Source organism: Pelophylax lessonae (assembly GCF_965119305.1).
Source record: "Pelophylax lessonae genome assembly, chromosome: 2".
NCBI classification, from domain to species: domain Eukaryota; kingdom Metazoa; phylum Chordata; class Amphibia; order Anura; family Ranidae; genus Pelophylax; species Pelophylax lessonae.
The window spans coordinates 514,485,058-514,503,382 of NC_138769.1; the positions used below are offsets into that span (position 1 = coordinate 514,485,058).

The following is an 18,325-nucleotide window of genomic DNA, read 5'->3' on the forward strand; positions in this document are numbered from 1 at the left end:
ACTAGGTACACACCAAGTCTGTTACCTTATTAACCTCGGCTTTATCATTAGAGGTAGATCTACATGATCCTTTTTATCATTAATAAAGTATATTTTTGTAAACCTCAACACTGCATTGTGTCATGTGGTCGTCTTTTTTTTTTTCCACTAGTGGAGACAATTTTGTTTCTATGTTACATGTGGGCTAGAGTGGCACTATCCTAATTGGTAGGTGGTGTTTGCTTAGGGTATTATTTATACTAACTTTATAGTCATTAGCCTTCAATCCTTCCTTTTCCTTATCTTTACAATGTATATAGACTGGAAATGTTATTGCATTCTCACAATAGCACAAATCTTATATTGCTTTAACTAACACACATATACTTTACACCTAAAAGTGCTTAGGCATGTTATACCATAGTCACATGAATTACACCTTAATTTTTTTTATTTTTTGGTAAAGTACTACAATTCCAGAATTAATAAAATTGTCCCAGCTGGTTTCTTTTTTTTTTTTTAAAAAAGGTCTCACTGCTGGTTACGAGTACTCTTTGTGAAGGGGATCCCTCCTTGGTACTACATGGAAGCATACACCTTTCTAAAACCCAAATAAGGAATGCTTTAGAAATAATGGCAGTTTGAATGTTAATATCATCTACATATAAGTGATGGTATATGAGATTTTACCTGAAGAGAGCCATGAATGTTAAATGTTCATGTGACAACAGGGCTTACCCAGTGAGGCTGCTGTTACACAATGCAAGCATATAACAGTCCTTGGATAATATTTAGAAGGTATACTAATTGAAGTACAGTAAACCCCCCTCCATTGCGGGGGTTACGTTCCAGATATGTGAAAATACACCCTAGGCATGTTTTTATAACTTTCACAGTACTTTTAAAAGCATTTTAAGGTCTTTAAACACAATTTTAAAACAATAGAAACACATTTAAACACATAAAATATATTGAGAGAGAGGGCAAGAGCAATGGAAAACACAAAAAATATTTAATTAACAATGAATTATTATAATAATATTATTAGGTCTTACAGAAAAAAAAAAACGCAAAATAACGGGACCGCGAAAACTGAATCGCAATATAACGGGGGTTTACTGTAGACACAATTTCGATCAATAAGCACTAAGATGGTTCATATAGCTTGAATACATGCATCTTTGATTTAATTTTGGAAGTGTCCAAATTAGCAATGTCATATGCCATTACAAGGTTAACTTCCTAGGTTACCAGCGTACCTTAAATGTTCTTTTATTCTCCAATGACAGCAGTGAGAAATCCCAAAGCTTTGTTAATACATTATATCCTTATCTGTGTTTACATCAAGAAGCACTCCTGTGCAGAATGACTTCAGAGTTTACACAGCTGCAACTCTATAAAATTTCATTTAACTCCCTGATACATTGCCAACCTGCCTATATGACTTCATTACGCTGCACGGTGAAATGCTTTCAATGCCTGGCCACCTAGTCAGGGTAGCTCTCCCCATTTAGAACAGCAGCGAAAGCAGGAAGATGCTTGCTCACCAGCATACCAATTTAATCTTTTAATACAAACAGTTCAGTAAGGCTATTTTTAAGGGAGTATAAAACATTTTTCCTATGCAACCAATATTAAGCAAGCATATACATTTATAGATGTGGAATATTTAAGCTATGTTTACATACACATTGCAAAGGATACCAATATAAAATACTGTTTAAAATGGACAGTTGGACTTATTAAATAAAGTAGAGGAAACAGCAATTGATACTATAAAATATGCCTTTTGTACTTCCTTTTTGTTTATTTAAATTTTGATTCTTTTGAGGGACACAGGATATATCCCTAAGGCTATACTGCCATACTGGACTCTGGTAAACAAAACTGTGGGCCAGCTCAGGATAACCCCTCTAGCCACCAGCATACCTCGGTATTTTAACAAAGCAGTACCAAGATCATATACGCACATAAATTACACAAATTACAGTAAGGACAAAAATTCTATTTTCTTTCTCATCCACTGAGGGACATAGGAAGCCTAGGGCTTCATGCACACTATAAAGCTAAAAACTGCTTTAGAAACGCTAATGTTTTTATTGTATTTTGCTGGCATTTAGCAGTGTTTAGCCTAGTGTGTAAGCTACGTTTAATAGCTTTAATGGTAAAAAGGGGGGCGGGAAGCTGGCTGCTGTGTCCTTAACGGATGAGTCATCAGCTATCAGCAGGATTCCCCACTGACAGCTGAATGTAAAAACCACTGCTGGCAATACAAAAATAAGAAAACAATTGCCTGAGGGTCCCCCCTCCCCAAATCTATACCAGGCCCTTTGGGTCTGGTATAAAATTTGATGGAAACCCCCATGCAAAAAAAAAAAAGTTGAGTCCCCCCTAAAATCCATACCAGACCCTGGCAGGCCAGGAAAGGGGGGAGAATGAGCCCCCCCCTTCTGAACCATATCAGGCCAACATGGAGGGGGTGCCCCCAAAGCACCTTGACCCCATGTTGATAGGAACAAGGGCCTCTTCCCCACAACCATGGCCAGTGGTTGTGGGGTCTGCAGGCAGGGGGCTTATCGGAATGCCAGATCCTGGCCCCTCCCTATGTGAATATGTAGGGGTACGAACCATTCTTTCTGAAAAAGCAGCGGCAGTGATAGAATCACACAGCCTGACCCACATCCAGGCAACGGGGGGAAATTTTGATTGGGAAACTAGAGCTGAAGGAAAGGGTGGTCAAAAAGCATCCAGGATGAGGTGAAATGCAGAAACAAACTCAGTACTGGACTTCAACACTACCTTGTTATTGTGCAAGACTAAAAGAGTTATATGCAAGATAAGCCTGCCAGTTTAGATTTTCGCCTTGCAGAGGCGATGTCTACAAGGAACGCCACCTTGTGTGTGAGGATAAAGAGATGAATTTATATAATGGGTTTAAGCAACACAGTTTGGTACCAAAAATGTCCACAGGTGATGTTTTAAATTGTCATCAGTTTACAGTTAACCATGAACGATGGCCCTAGAATTATTGCCCTCATTCTAGCATGCATGGCGATATGTGAAGTGCAACCGTCATTTTTGTAGGCAGCTGAGATGCATCATAGGGGGTTCATTGCATAATGGAAATTACAGTTCTATTACACCCTTAAAGGATAAGTTTATCTTTTGTAACATTTTAAATCCCGTATTTAGGGTGTAACATTTTACTATACAGCAGCTAACCTCTCACCCCCTGTGGATCTCTTATCCTGCAGTGGACCTTCTCCCCCACAACTGCTGTCCCATTCAAAAAACAGCATGGATGTGTGTGGCTATACCCACACAGCTGCATTGTTCATTCACAGAGATCTGTGAACAAATTACCTACAAGTCCTGTCTGTCACAGATGGCTTGTAGTTCTCAATGAACTGCAAAAGTGCTGATCAGTGCCTTCGTAGTTTGCGACTCTTCCTGCACCTCAGTAACTGTCTACCCATATGAAGGTACAGGCAGAAAGCTGTACTGGGTGCCTGCAGGAGCCTGTGATATTGCACTTGCACGATGTTTTGCAGTCTTCAGTGTAAGAAAACAGTAAATGCACATTTTTTTACCTTCAAAATCACATGCATTTTTTTTTCCCCCAAGTGGGAAGGAACACTCTGTTCTGAGACGTGTCCAGAACCAGATCCAAATACTCTAAATGTTGAGTTTGTTCCAGTAGTGATTTCTAAAGGTTCAGGCTCTGCACAAACCTCTGTAATGTCTGGACACCCAGAGACATCTTGTCCAACATAGCCTGTGCAGACTGTTCCATCAACAGGAAGTTGCCCAAGTATCCCAGAATGGGGGTGACACAAGAATGCAATAGAGCAATAAGGTGGAGCCATTAACGGGCAATGTAGGGGTACTGCGGAAAGACTTAGAATTGCAGTTTTAAATGTCCACAGAAGCCAGAAAGTGTTCCCTTGTGGAGAAGCAATGACAGATCTAGTGAATTTCATCAATAATTTTTGGGCTTGAATGTAAACGTTCAAAGCCTTCAAGTAGAACTGTAGAGTTGGATAGAGTAAGGGATAGATAACCCTTGTCAGTTTTATATTTACCAACTGCGTCCCATTGGGCAGATCTCCCTTCGCTTCTTGAACCATAAGCAAAACAGGAAAGCGAGAGGAAATCACTGCTAATTGAAGGAATCCCTGGTTGTCACCATAACTAGTGTCCCCACTGAATATTTCCCCTACAGGTGCATCTCAAAAAATTAGAATATCATCAAAAAGGTCATTTATTTCAGTAATTCAATTAAAAAAGTGAAACTCATATTTTATATGGATGAGTTAAACTCCGAAATATTTCAAGCATTTCTTTCTTTTAGTTTTGATGATTATGGCTTACAGCTAGTAAAAACCCAAAATTCAGTATCTCAGAAAAGTAGAATATTACAGAAGACCAATAAAAAAAAAAAAAAAGGATTTTTTACCAGTTCTGGACTGGAAGGATTTGCTCCCTTAAAGACCAGGCCATTTTTTGCAATTCGGCACTGGGTTAATTTAATGGACAATTGCGCGGTCGTGCAACGCTGTACCTAAATAAAATTGATGTCCTTTTTTTCCCCCACAAATAGAGCTTTCTTTTGGTGGTATGTGGTGTATATGCATTCTGTAAACATACAACTGTTTGTGCCTCTGTGAACGTTATTCCTTTCGAACAGGAATGGCCACAGGTGGATGGAAATTTGGCCAGTTCTTGATGAACTGGCCAAACTGAGATCCATCTATGGCCAGCTTTATATATCTCTTAACTAACAAATTCTTACATAAATGTACACTCCTGTGCAGGTTCTTTGACATATATAAATTACTGACCTCTTTATAGACTGTAATGTTGCTGATAAATCTAAGCCCAATAAGAGCGAAAATGATTGTATCGCCAAACCGGGAAATCTTCTAGCCAAATCTATTCCCTTATACATCCCACGTCCAAAAAACTCTTAACCAACCCTCAAGAAATTGCTAATGCATTTAGTGACTACTACGCAACCCTTTACAACCTCAAAAACGACCCCCTAACTCCCCAACCTACTGATGAACTCATTCAGGAATTCTTGGCTTCAATTAACATTGCTAAAAACTGTACTTATTTTCCTTCCTATGTGGCAGTTTTCTTCTCCATATTTGTTACAAAACATTTTCCCATTTACATGGCAATCTAAACACCTACCTACAGTATCTCACAAAAGTGACTACACCACTCACATTTTTTAAAATATTTTATTATATCTTTTCATGTGACAACACTAAAGAAATTACACTTTGCTACAATGTAAAGTAGTGAGTGTACAGCTTGTATAACAGTGTAAATTTGCTGTCCCCTCAAAATAACTCAACACACAGCCAATAATGTCTAAACTGCAGGCAACAAAAGTGAGTACAGCCCTAAGTGGAAATGTCCAAATTGGGTCTAATGTGTCATTATTTTGTGTGGCCACCATTATTTTCCAGCACTGCCTTAACCCTCTTGGGCATGGAGTTCACCAGAGCTTCACAGGTTGCCACTGGAGTCCTCTTCCACTCCTCAATGACGACATCACTGAGCTGGTGGATGTTAGAGACCTTGCGCTCCTCCACCTTCCATTTGAGGATGCCCCACAGGTGCTCAATAGGGTTTAGGTCTGAAGACATGCTTGGCCAGTCCATCACCTTTACCATCAGCTTCTTTAGCAAGGCAGTGGTCCTCTTGGAGGTGCGTTTTGGGTTATGTTGGAATACTGCCCTGTGGCCCAGTCTCTGAAGGGAGGAGATCATGCACTGCTTCAGTATGTCACAGTACATGTTGGCATTTATGGTTCCCTCAAAAAACTGTAGTTCCCCAGTGCTGGACCATGACAACCCCACCACCATGCTTGACTGTAGGCAAGACACACTTGTCTTTGTACTCCTCACCTGGTTGCCATTACACACGCTTGACACCATCTGAACCAAATAAGTTTATCTTGGTCTCATCAGACCACAGCAAAGGATTCCAGTAATCCATGTTCTTTGTCTGCTTGTCTTCAGTAAACTGTTTGCTTCATCTTCAGAAGAGGCTTCCTTCTGGGACAACAGCCATGCAGACAAATTTGATGCAGTGTGCGGCGTATGGTCTGAGCACTGACAGTCTGACCCCCCACCCCTTCAACCTCTGCAGCAATGCTGGTAGCACTCATACGTCTATTTCCCAAAGACAACCTCTGGATATGATGCTGAGCACATGCACTCAACTTCTTTGGTCGACCGTGGCGAGGCCTGTTCTGAGTGGAACCAGTCCTGTTTAACCACTGTATGGTCTTGGCCAACGTGCTTCAGCCCAGTTTCAGGGTCTTGGCAATCTTCTTATAGCCTAGGCCATGTTTACGTAGAGCAACAATTCCTTCTTTCAGATCCTCAGGGAGTTCTTCCCATAGGGTGCCATGTTGAACTTCCAGTGACCAGTAGTGACAACACCAAATTTAACACCCCTGCTCCCCATATACACCTGAGACCTTGTAACACTAACGAGTCACATTACACCGGGGAGGAAAAATGGATAATTGGGCCCAATTTGGACATGTTCACTTAGGGGTGTACTCGTTTTTGTTGCCAGCAGTTTAGACATTATTGGCTGTGTGTTGAGTTATTTTGAGGGGACAGCAAATTTACACGGTTATACAAGCTGTACACTCACTACTTTACATTGTAGCAAAGTGTCATTTCTTCCGTGTTGTCACATGAAAAGATATAATAAAATATTTATAAAAATGTGAGGGGTGTACTCACTTTTTTGAGATATTGTATTACCCATATCTTTTTTCAGCTCAACTATTATTCTGTAATGAGAACATTCTCACAATGATTGCCCATGCTGCATTGAATCCTATTGTGTAGAACTGCTTGTTTTTTACACTTTCCTCTAAATCCCCATTTGACCCTTTCCAATACAGCTTTTGGCTACATACTGCAGACAGCCATGCCTAATGAGTAATGACATACTGTCTAGTAAATAGAATTTCACAAGTGAATTTCAGAATTTGTGTGCAATATACTTTACAGTATAAAAGAACAAATAGTTTGTGTACATTTTTTTTTTTATATGCACAAAAATAGTGGGTGTAAAAGTAAAAACAGAGAAAACAATCAGGAAGCAAGAGCCCTTCTGTTAGTAGTACCCTAATGAACAACCACATATAGGGTGGTCATGCATGGGAACAGCCTTTATACAGTGCCTTGCTAAAGTATTCGGCCCCCTTGAACTTTGTGACCTTTTGCCACATTTCAGGCTTCAAACAAAGATATAAAACTGTATTTTTTTGTGTGAAGAATCAACAAGTGGGACACAATCATGAAGTGGAACGAAATTTATTGGATATTTCAAACTTTTTTATCAAATAAAAAACTGAAAAATTGGGCGTGCAAAATTATTCAGACCCCTTAAGTTAATACTTTGTAGCGCCACCTTTTGCTGCGATTACAGCTGTAGGTCGCTTGGGGTATGTCTCTATCAGTTTTGCACATTGAGAGACTGAAATTTTTGCCCATTCCTCCTTGCAAAACAGCTCAAGCTCAGTGAGGTTGGATGGAGAGCGTTTGTGAACAGCAGTTTTCAGTTCTTTCCACAGATTCTCAATTGGATTCAGGTCTGGACTTTGACCTGGCCATTCTAACACCTGGATAGGTTTATTTGTGAACCATTCCATTGTAGATTTTGCTTTATGTTTTGGATCATTGTCTTGTTGGAAGACAAATCTCCGTCCCAGTCTCAGGTCTTTTGCAGACTCCATCAGGTTTTCTTTCAGAAAGGTCCAGTATTTGGCTCCATCCATCTTCCCGTCAATTTTAACCATCTTCCCTATCCCTGCTGAATTAAAGCAGGCCCAAACCATCATGCTGCCACCACCATGTTTGACAGTGGGGATGGTGTGTTCAGGGTGATGAGCTGTTTTGCTTTTACGCCAAAAACATAACGTTTTGCATTGTTGCCATAAAGTTCGATTTTGGTTTCATCAGACCAGAGCACCTTCTTCCACATGTTTGGTGTGTCTCCCAGGTGGCTTGTGGAAAACTTTAAACAACACTTTTTATGGATATCTTTAAGAAATGGCTTTCTTCTTGCCACTCTTCCATAAAGGCCAGATTTGTGCAGTATATGACTGATTGTTGTCCTATGGACAGAGTCTCCCACCTCAGCTGTAGATCCCTGCAGTTCATCCAGAGTGATCATGGGCCTCTTGGCTGCATCTCTGATCATTCTTCTCCTTGTATGAGCTGAAAGTTTAGAGGGACGGCCAGGTCTTCGTAAATTTGCAGTGGTCTGATACTCCTTCCATTTCAATATTATCGCTTGCACAGTGCTCCTTGGGATCATTAAAGCTTGGGAAATCTTTTTGTATCCAAATCTGGCTTTAAAATTCTCCACAACAGTATCCCGGACCTGCCTGGTGTGTTCCTTGTTCTTCATGATGCTCTCTGCGCTTTAAACGGACCTCTGAGACTATCACAGTGCAGGTGCATTTATACAGAGACTTGATTACACACAGGTGGATTCCATTTATCATCATTAGTCATTAAGGTCAACATTGGATCATTCAGAGATCCTCACTGAACTTCTGGAGAGAGTTTGCTGCACTGAAAGTAAAGGGGCTGAATAATTTTGCACGCCCAATTTTTCAGTTTTTTATTTGTTAACAAAGTTTGAAATATCCAATAAATTTTGTTCCACTTCATGATTGTGTCCCACTTGTTCTTGATTCTTCACAAAAAATTACAGTTTTATATCTTTATGTTTGAAGCCTGAAATGTGGCAAAGGGTCGCAAAGTTCAAGGGGGCCGAATACTTTCGCAAGGCACTGTAAATAAGAATGGGCAAGATTTATATACTGGATCCTCCTATTCTGGGAACCCCTAGCAATATGCCCTAGCATTATGTGGGGTACACACTATACGTTTTTTTTTCCCGTTCAAACCAGCAGTGCAGTGATCTTCCCACTGAGCTGTTATATTCTGACAGGGGAATTGCCCCCATGCCAGAACACCCTGATCAGATTTCATTCTTCCAGCATGCTCGCTTGACATAAGCAGGTTGTGAGACAAGCTTCTGTTGGATGGGGAGCTGTACACATGGGCCCGAAAGTCGGCTGGTTCCCGCCGAACTGACAGTTTTTGGAAAAATTTTTTAGTATGGTACATACTATGAGTTTTTCTTTTTTTCGCTTAACCCAGGGGGTTGAACGAAAAAACCTGTCAGCTCCGGTCAGAGCCGGTGTACCAACTATCCGAAGTTAACTGGAGTATCCCTAGTAACAAAGAAAATCCAACTGCAATCCAAATTGGTCAGCTCAAAAAAAAGGTGCACACCATTGATGAGGGCAAGCCTCAGCTTCCAACTTCTGCTATAAACAGGGAACATATAACGGCACCCCCAATTTATTTCCTTTGCTACAGAAACATTTTTAAATGAACAATGTATAAATAAATCTCAAAGCATTTTTTTGGGGTATGGCAAAAGGTCTCCTGGTCCGGTAGCACACATCAACATCTACTTTACGACCAGGCCTTCTCTGGCACTTTTTGTTTATGTAACAATCAGTGTTTTTTGCTAGAATATTTCTTAGAAACCCAAACATTATATCTATATTGTCTAGGACAGAGGCCCTAGAGAATAAATTGGTGGGTTTTGTAACTTTTTATTTCACACGGTATTTGCACAGCGGTTTTTCAAAAACAATTTTTTTGGAGTAAAAACATTTTGGTGATGGGCCGCACGTGGAGGACCGCCAGGAGGAGCCGCTGCCGGCGTCCTCCACGTGCGGCCCATCTTTAAGTCAGTCCCACCGGAAGTGATGCGCATCCCGCCCGCAACACTTCCAGTGCGGGCGCATTGCGTCACTACCGGGCGCCGCGGTGGGAGGAAACCTCACCACCGCAGCGTCTTTCAGCGCATCACTTCCGGTGGGAGCGACTTAAAGATGGGCCGCACGTGGAGGACGCCGGCAGCGGCTCCTCCTGGCGGTCCATCCTTACAAACATGGCGTTTTTATGAGGTGAGCATCACATTGATCTGGGGGGAAAGAAAAGAGGAATAAATTCTTACTGTTACCAAGATATAGCCTCTCCCTTTTGGGAGATTGTTCTTTTGTTAGAACTAACTATTCTCTGGCAAATATGGTACCTCTTTGGCTATTGATTTTTCCTTGTATGGGGACATATAGTAGATGCATTAAGATATGATGGCAATATCGTAGTGCATATTGAACCTTTTGGGCATTATATGTGCCTTGTGGACATCATCTACCTTCCCATTATGATGAAAGTGAACAACATTTATAGAGTACCATTTAGCCTCTTAATATCCTATCACCTAATAATAAATATCAAACGTGTCATGAGGAGAGAGCACAATGGGGTAACCCTATGCTGATATGTCCATTTAATTCTTAGAGTGGACCAAACGGATAATCCCTCTTTCCCGCCATGGGACAAGTCCGTGTGGATTAAGTCGGTCCAGCCTGTGGTATATGGCTAGGACCGCAAGGAGCGGTTTCTCAGCTCCTTGCTATCCTTGGCCTGAGCTAGTGGTCACCTGCCCCAGGATTCTGTACTTGTTGTTATAATCTGTCAAAGTATGGTAAGCGGGTATAGAAGGAGCTAAAATTGAGGTATAAAGAGCAATATGTATTTGCTATTTTACTGATATAATCTTTTGTAATTAAAGCTGTATAGGATGCATCTATGCCCATATTCCTGAAGAAGCTAATGTGGCTCCAACAGCCCGCGAAACGTGTCGAATTATGGATGCCTTCTTGTGATCATCCTCACATGCGTTGTAATATGTATTTTCTATGCTAATTGTGTCCATGTTGGACTTTTTTATGATAATGTTTTGTAATAAACCAATGAATTTTAATTCTTTTGCTTACCTTCATTACTAGTCGATCCACTCCTACAAAGTCCCATTACCTTATTAGACAATGACCGGCTATTGGGACCAGTCACAAATTGTCTCCTTAATACTTTTTTGAATTTTAAAGCAAAAAAAAAAAAAAACACAATACAAAACCTAATCTTTTATGTAAAATATCAAAGATGATGTTATGCCGATCAAATAGATACCAAACTTGTCACGCTTTATAATTATGCAGGCCCATACAACGGCAACGAACAACTTAAATTTTTTTATCTATAGGTGATGCTTTAAAAGCCTTTACAGGTTGCCACTTTAGATTTACACAGGAGGTCCGGTGCTAGAAATGCTGTACATGATCAGACGTTCACGGTGATAACTCGAATGTGTGAGACAATCACTGTTTGCGTGTGGGCGGGACCAACATGTGCGATTGCCTTTGTGCGTAAGCATGGGGCACTTAAAAAAATAAATAACGTTATTTATTTTTTTTACAGTCACTTTCAATTTTCTTTTCTATGATCACTTTTTTTGCGGTCAGAAGGAATGTAAACAGCAACAGGCATTTGACGTGACAGGTACTCTTTATTGAGAGATCTGGGGTTTATCTGACCATAGATTCCTTCTCTGCCCTTAAAAGCATTTGATCACACCAAGAGTCGACCATCGGCTCTAAAAACTGGGGGCGGGATGATGCCTGTAGCTGCAGGCAACATCCCATATAATCTCTTGAAATCCAGTGTCATACCAGGTACGTGAAAGGCCGGCAAGTGGATATATACAGGCATACCCTGTTTTGCATACACTCACTTTACATACTCGCAAGTACGGACACAGCTTGGTCAGCTTGGCATGGCACAACTCCCGGTTTTTAACATTGGTGTCTATGGGAAATCTTGGTTAGCTTGGTAAGGCACTGCTCCCTGTCTAACATTGGCGTCAATGGAAAAACTTGGTCAGCTTGACTGGGCAATGCTCCCAAACCTTAAGTGACAGGGACACCAAACTTAGGGAGCAATGAGAGGGGACCCAGGACTACAACATATCATATTTTGTGGCCGGCCAGCTTGCCTAGGTAATTTCCCATGTCATAGTCCTGCGTCCCCTTAAAGTGCTTCCCAAGTTTGGTGTCCTCACTTATGGTTTGGGAGCAGTGCCATGTCGAGCTGACCAATATTTTCCATAGAGTTAGTGTATTTACCTACATTGAGAAGTGAAAAAAGGTATTGCTTTACTTTAAGTACATTTTCGTTTTACATACATGCTCTGGTCCCATTGTGTACTTAAAAGTGGGGTATGTATGTGGTGTATGTTGTGTCACACATCAGTCTCAATGCAATTCTGTCCATGATACCCAAGGTCTGTCACAGTAATGTTTCCAACTTTCAGAAGGAACTCCAGTATATACATTGTTGTACACGATCATTTGAACAGAGTTCGGCATCCCCATACATGCTTCATTTTTTTTCATTTAACCAGTGGGTTGAATGAAAAAAAGAAAAAAGACTCGACTGCCCCATACCCCTAAATGTGTTATTGCCTTTTGACAGCAGGAAGACTTCCCCGCTGTCCGAGTACGCTGATCAGTGCCGCCGGCAATAGCTGGCGGCACTGATCCATTGGGAAAAACACAATAGGCTGGTTGTACAAACGTTGATTGGAAGACCGATGTCTGTACAACCAGCCTGCCCATGCATTGATTGAAATTTGGGCGGTCCCTGCTGAACCAGCTGAATTTTGATCTATGTATGGCTGGTTTTACTGATGTGCTGTGAATTATAATTAAGGACAAAATCCTGCTACTCTTATCACAGTCATCACTTTACATTAGATCATTTTAGACTTTATATTTAAAGGTTTAGCAATTGTTAAGGACCTCGAGGGCATCACATACTTATGGCAGAACATTACATTTCCTAAAGCCAATATGACTACAGTGAAAGCTGTACCCGAAACTAGATTAATAAAATCAACAAAGCACCAAAACTTTGCTGACAATGTCGTTTTTTTTTTTTTTTTTTAATAAGGACAGATGTATGTCTGCATCTTGGAGGCATTGAAAGGAATGAAGTAATAAGAAAAAACAGCTTTAGGGCTGACAACTATGAAATACACGCCAGTAAGTTAAAAGACTGTCTAATGTACATGAAATAGTTTATCTGGGTGGTGCACAACTGACGAGACAGGAGTACTAAAGCACAAGTACATTGTGTAAATTAATGCAATTAAGTCACTTTAAGGATCATGTACCTGCAACATGCATGAGAACATAGTACTATTCTTTCTTCCTTTATTCACAGAATTCTCAGCTATCCCTAACAATTCCAACGCACACCAACAATATGGTTGCTGTGAACCCACTCTTTTATAGTGATAAAGAGCACTTCTGTAGGAAAGTTCATGTTTATTAAGAGGCATGTGTTCCTATGAAGCACATTCACAAATGCATATTCATTGAAAGAAAATACATTTACATATATACAGTACATGCAGATTACAGAGCAACACACAAATGTCTATGTACTTTAAAATGAGAAACTATGTTATACCTCTCGATGACTTAGTAACTTCTCCAAGTCTGCTGCCATTTGGTTTTTGACACGAAGTAGACCAGACTTTTCAGTATTTAAATTACTAAATAAATAAAAAAATAAATAATTAGATCACACATTGTCAATTTTGAAAGTTCTATTCAAAGTTCAAACCACACCACACCGCCTCAAACTACTACAGAAACGTTACCGTTTTTCATTCTACTATGATTTTTTGTATTTAGGAGTTAAAAAAAAAAAAAAAACCCACCTGCTGCATCTTTGGGGTTTTCCAGTAAAAGCACCATGCATCGGGGCCGAATATCAGGCAGTGTTGGGGAGTTTAATAGAAACCAGCCAACATTCATCCCATGTGCACAGCAGTCGGTCCGGCTTCTGTCGAAGGGGCATAACTGAAAAAGGTCTGCCAATTGGCATCTGACCTGAGTTTTTTTGGCGAGGGGGGGGGGGGGGGGCTGGGGGACGCTGTCCCACTGTCAGGACACAATAGCTCAGTGAGACTGTTGTACTAACATCTGATTATTAGTACAGGATCTCCTACCGAGCTCTTCATTTTTTTTTTCATTCAGCCCACTGGGTTAAAAAAAAAAAAAAAAGTATAGTGTGTACCAGGCTTTAAAGTAAATCTGCCACAAATCTGGGCAACTTTACCAATGGACCTCTGGAAGATTTACCCCCGTTCATGGCCAGGCCATTTTTTGCGATACTGGACTGCTTTACGGTAATGCGACACTGAACCCAAATACAATTTATATAATTTTTTTTCCACAAATAGAGCTTTCTTTTGATGGTATTTGATCACCACTGCGTTTTTTATTTTGTGCGCTATGAACAAAAAAAAAAAAAAAAAAAGAAAAAGAAAAAACTACAATTTTGATTAAAAAAAAAATGTAACTTTCTGCTATAAAACACATCCAATAAAAAAAAAAATGTAAAAACTCAAATTTCTTTATAAATTTAGGCCACGATGTATTCTGCTACAAGTTTTTGGCAAAAAAAATCCAAATAAGCGTATATTGATTGGATTAAAAAAATATTATAGCATCTACAAACTATGGGATACATTGATGGAGTTTTTTGGTGGTGATCTGCGACTTATAGTGGGACTGCGATATTACGGCAGACTATCGGACACTAAATTACACTTTTGACACTAACACAGTGATCATTGTTAAAAATACACATTTTCACTGTACTAATGACACAGGCTGGAAAGGGGTTAAACATCTAGGGCAAACAATGTGTTAACTGTGTGCCTAGCCAGTGTTTTTGTGTACACAGTGTGCTGCTCTCACTAGGGGAAAAGACTAATTCTACTCTCTGCTTTGCAGACACACAAAATCATCCCTTCACTCCCTGTCAGAACTGAGATACACCTTTTTTGCATATCTCAGTTCTCTGTGTTTTATTAAAAATTGGAGGGAGACATCGAGACCCAGGGACTCACAGATCATCTTCTGCTGTGAATTATCACAGCAGAAGCAGTGCGTCCCCTGCAGGTGGAAATGCAGAGTCATGTTTTGCCCGCAGCTGCCGCCCTTTAGCAGTGCTATAGGGTGGTCAGCAAGTGGTTAAACTAATAATTCTGTAAGATAATACATTAGTAGAGGCTACATTCAGTGAACAGTGCATATCAAAAGGATTAGTAATTCCAGAAATACAAGTGGGTTGTTTTACTAAAGCCAAATAGACGGTTCACTTTGCAAGGGAATTTATCCCAGAGTTTAGTGGATGAGATGAAGCTCTGCTAATGTCCATCATCCAATCATATGCAAGCGAAAAAGTTGTTTTTTTTTTTCCGTGTGCAGGATTGGGTATTCTTTCTAGAATAAAACTTCCCCACATTCACCAAGCTCTAGGGTAAGTTAGCTTACAGAGTGAACAGCATAATAATCTTTAGTGAACCAACACCAAGGTGTTGACAATAATTGCATTTTTTATTTATGTAAAAGTTGTGACTGGCCCCACCGCTCTACAGAGCCTCTATAGTGGTGAGCCGAGCCCACTCATTATATTAAAGAGCTAAAGGAAGGCTAAGGAGATAAAAAGAGGAGAGACCAAGCTTGGCTTTTACAGGAAGGTCAAGATTTGCATATAATATTAGCTGCCTATCAAAATACTTTCTTTAGCTCTGTGTATACAAAGGAGCCAGGGGAAGCTCATGACCATATTGGGGATGGTATTGAACAACAATGGCTCAAAATTGATATGGTCCATAAATATTTAGACAGAATAAAGGTGAATAAAGCACCTGGACCAGATGGCATACACTCACGGATCCTAAAAGAATTGAGCTCTGTCATTTTAAAGTCATTATCCATCACAAATCACAGTGCAAAACCGAGCAAATAAACTAAAAGTAACACATTTGACAGGTGAAATTTCAAAACAAATGATTGCTAAAAGCAAGTGCTCAGTGAAAGTCCAAGGAAAAAGTTCCAATGTTGGTCCACATAAAGTGCTGAAGATGTCTTTGATAACGCCCTGTGGGAGTGGTGAAACGCGTCGGCGTAGATTCCGGTTCCTCAGGGACGTCACACCCAGCTAAGCGGTGGAACGCACTCGAGGTTTGCTTTCCATAACCACCTCGTGGTGTGACTTGCACTGAGTGATTGACTGCCCTGCTATTTTATGCTTAAGCCAATGCGATACTTTGTCTGCAACACTGTAAGTGTAATTTCTTTTGTGTCTAGATATTATTTTAAGTCATTATTTCTAATTTTAATGGACTTTAATGACCGGAATACTACCACTGGATCAAACTAACTATAGACCTGTTAGTTTAACTTCCATAGTTGGGAAGATACTGGAGAGTTTAATAAAAGACCACATAGATGAGTTCTTGCTGAAAAAAATATTTTAAGCAACAGACAGCATGGATTCATGAAAGACAGAAGTTGTCAAACAAACCTGATTTCTTTTTATGAGGAGGTGGGTAAAACCTTGCACAGAGGGGTGGCTGTGGATGTAGTATACTTGGATTTTGCAAAAATGTTTGACACAGTAATGTGTAAGGTAAAGTCTACAGGCTTGGAAAACTCAGTTTGTAAATAGATAGAAAACTGTCTAAAAGAGCGTATTCAGAGAGTAGTGGTTAATGATTTATACTCTGAATGGTCTAAGGCAGCCATTTTCAACCAAGGTGCCTTCAAGTTTCTTCAGGGGTGCCTTTGAAAAATACCTAAACGTTGCCCAAAAATTGTATACAAGGCATTGGGTAATAAAGCTTGTCTTTTAGTTACACAAAGCCAACAGAGTTTCATTGTGCACTGTTACAATGACATTATCAGGTGAAAAAGGAGGACATCGGGTGGCTACCCAACATCCTTGTTTGCCCCTCTCTGTTAGCACTGGGGTCACATGAGCTGAGTGAGAGAAACAGAGGTAGAAGAGAAACATTGGTATACCAGTCAGTAGCATTGTATAAAGGTGTACAGTGAAGGAGAAAAATTACGTATTTACAAAAGTTTGTAACAGAAAATAAGAAAAACGTTTTTTTTTTTATTCCAAAATCTTCGTTTTTTTTATTTGTTAAATAAAATAAAAAACCCATGGGTGAATAAATACCACCAAAAGAAAGCTCTATCTGTCTCAAAAAAATTATAAACATTTTGTTAGGGTACAGCATTGCATGACTGCGCACGTGTCATTTAAAGTGCTACAGCGCTGAAAGCTGAAAATTGGCCTGGGCAGGAAGGGGGTGAATGTGCCCAGTATTGAAGTGGTTAATAATGGCATGCAATATAAAGTAGTAGTTTCCAAAGTGAGCAAAATCTTTTCTTGTATTAAGAGAAATATAGACTCCAGAGAGAGATCATTTTACCCCTGTACAAAACAGGAACACCTCATCTAGAATAGGTAGTTCGGTTTTGGGCACCAGTTCACAAAAAAGAATATTGGAGAACTGGAGAAAGTGCAGAGAAAAGCAACCAAACTGATAAGAGGCATGGAGGAGCTCAGCTATGAGAAAAGATTAGAGGAACTGAATTTATTCTCTCTTGAGAAGAGGAGATTAAGGATTATCCAACATGGATAAATACATAAGTGGTCCATATATTGAACTTGGTGTGGAGGTATTCACTTTAACCACTTTACCCCCAGCCCTATTTCGGACACTTTTTGTTTACAAGTTAAAACCAGTATTTTTTCCTAGAAAACTACTTAGAACCCCCAAACATTATATATATTTTTTTAGCAAAGACTCTGGAGAATAAAATGTCGGTCATTGCAAAATGTTCTGTCACGCAGTATTTGCGCAGCGGTCTTTAAAACGCCATTTTTTTGGAAAAAATTAGAAAAATCACATTTCACTGCATTTAAAAAATACTAAACAGTAAAGTTAGCCCATTTTTTTTGTATATTGTGAAAGATGATGTCACGCCGAGTAAATAGATACCCAACATGTTACGGTTTAAAATTGCGCCCCTCCGTGGGATGGCGACAAACTACGGTCAATAGAGATCTCAATCTGTGACGCTTTAAATTTATTTAACGGTTACCAGTTTAGAGTTAGAGTGTAGCTCTTTTTTTTAAATTATTGCCCTCGCTCTGGCGATCGCGGTGATACCTCACATGTGTGGTTTGAACAGCGATTTCATTCGCGGCTCGACTTGCGTATACGTTTTTTTTTTGTGCGCGAGCTAACGGTGACGGGGCGGCTTAATTTTTTTTATTTTTTTTTTCCTATTTCTTTTTTTTCTTTTTTTTTAACTTTATTACAGGTTTTTAAAAAAAAAAAAAAATCTGATCACTTTTATTGCTGTCACAAGCAATGTAAACATCCCTTGTGACACCAATATGTAGTGACAGGTACACTTTATGGAGGGATCGAGGGTCTAAAAGACCCTAGACCGCTCCACTACACTTCCCTGTATGCAAAACACCGAAACCGGCATTTTTGCATA

General features: G+C 39.9%; 1 protein-coding gene across 1 annotated transcript in view; it reads right to left on the bottom strand.

Annotated features, from left to right (window-relative positions):
• PIBF1 (progesterone immunomodulatory binding factor 1) overlaps positions 1-18,325 on the bottom strand; it is a 319,829-nt gene that overhangs the window by 20,207 nt on the left and 281,297 nt on the right. Inside the window, exon 16 of the mRNA XM_082245629.1 lies at positions 13,419-13,503. Within this exon, the coding sequence (XP_082101755.1) occupies positions 13,419-13,503 (85 nt within the window). The remainder of the gene's footprint in view (positions 1-13,418; positions 13,504-18,325) is intronic.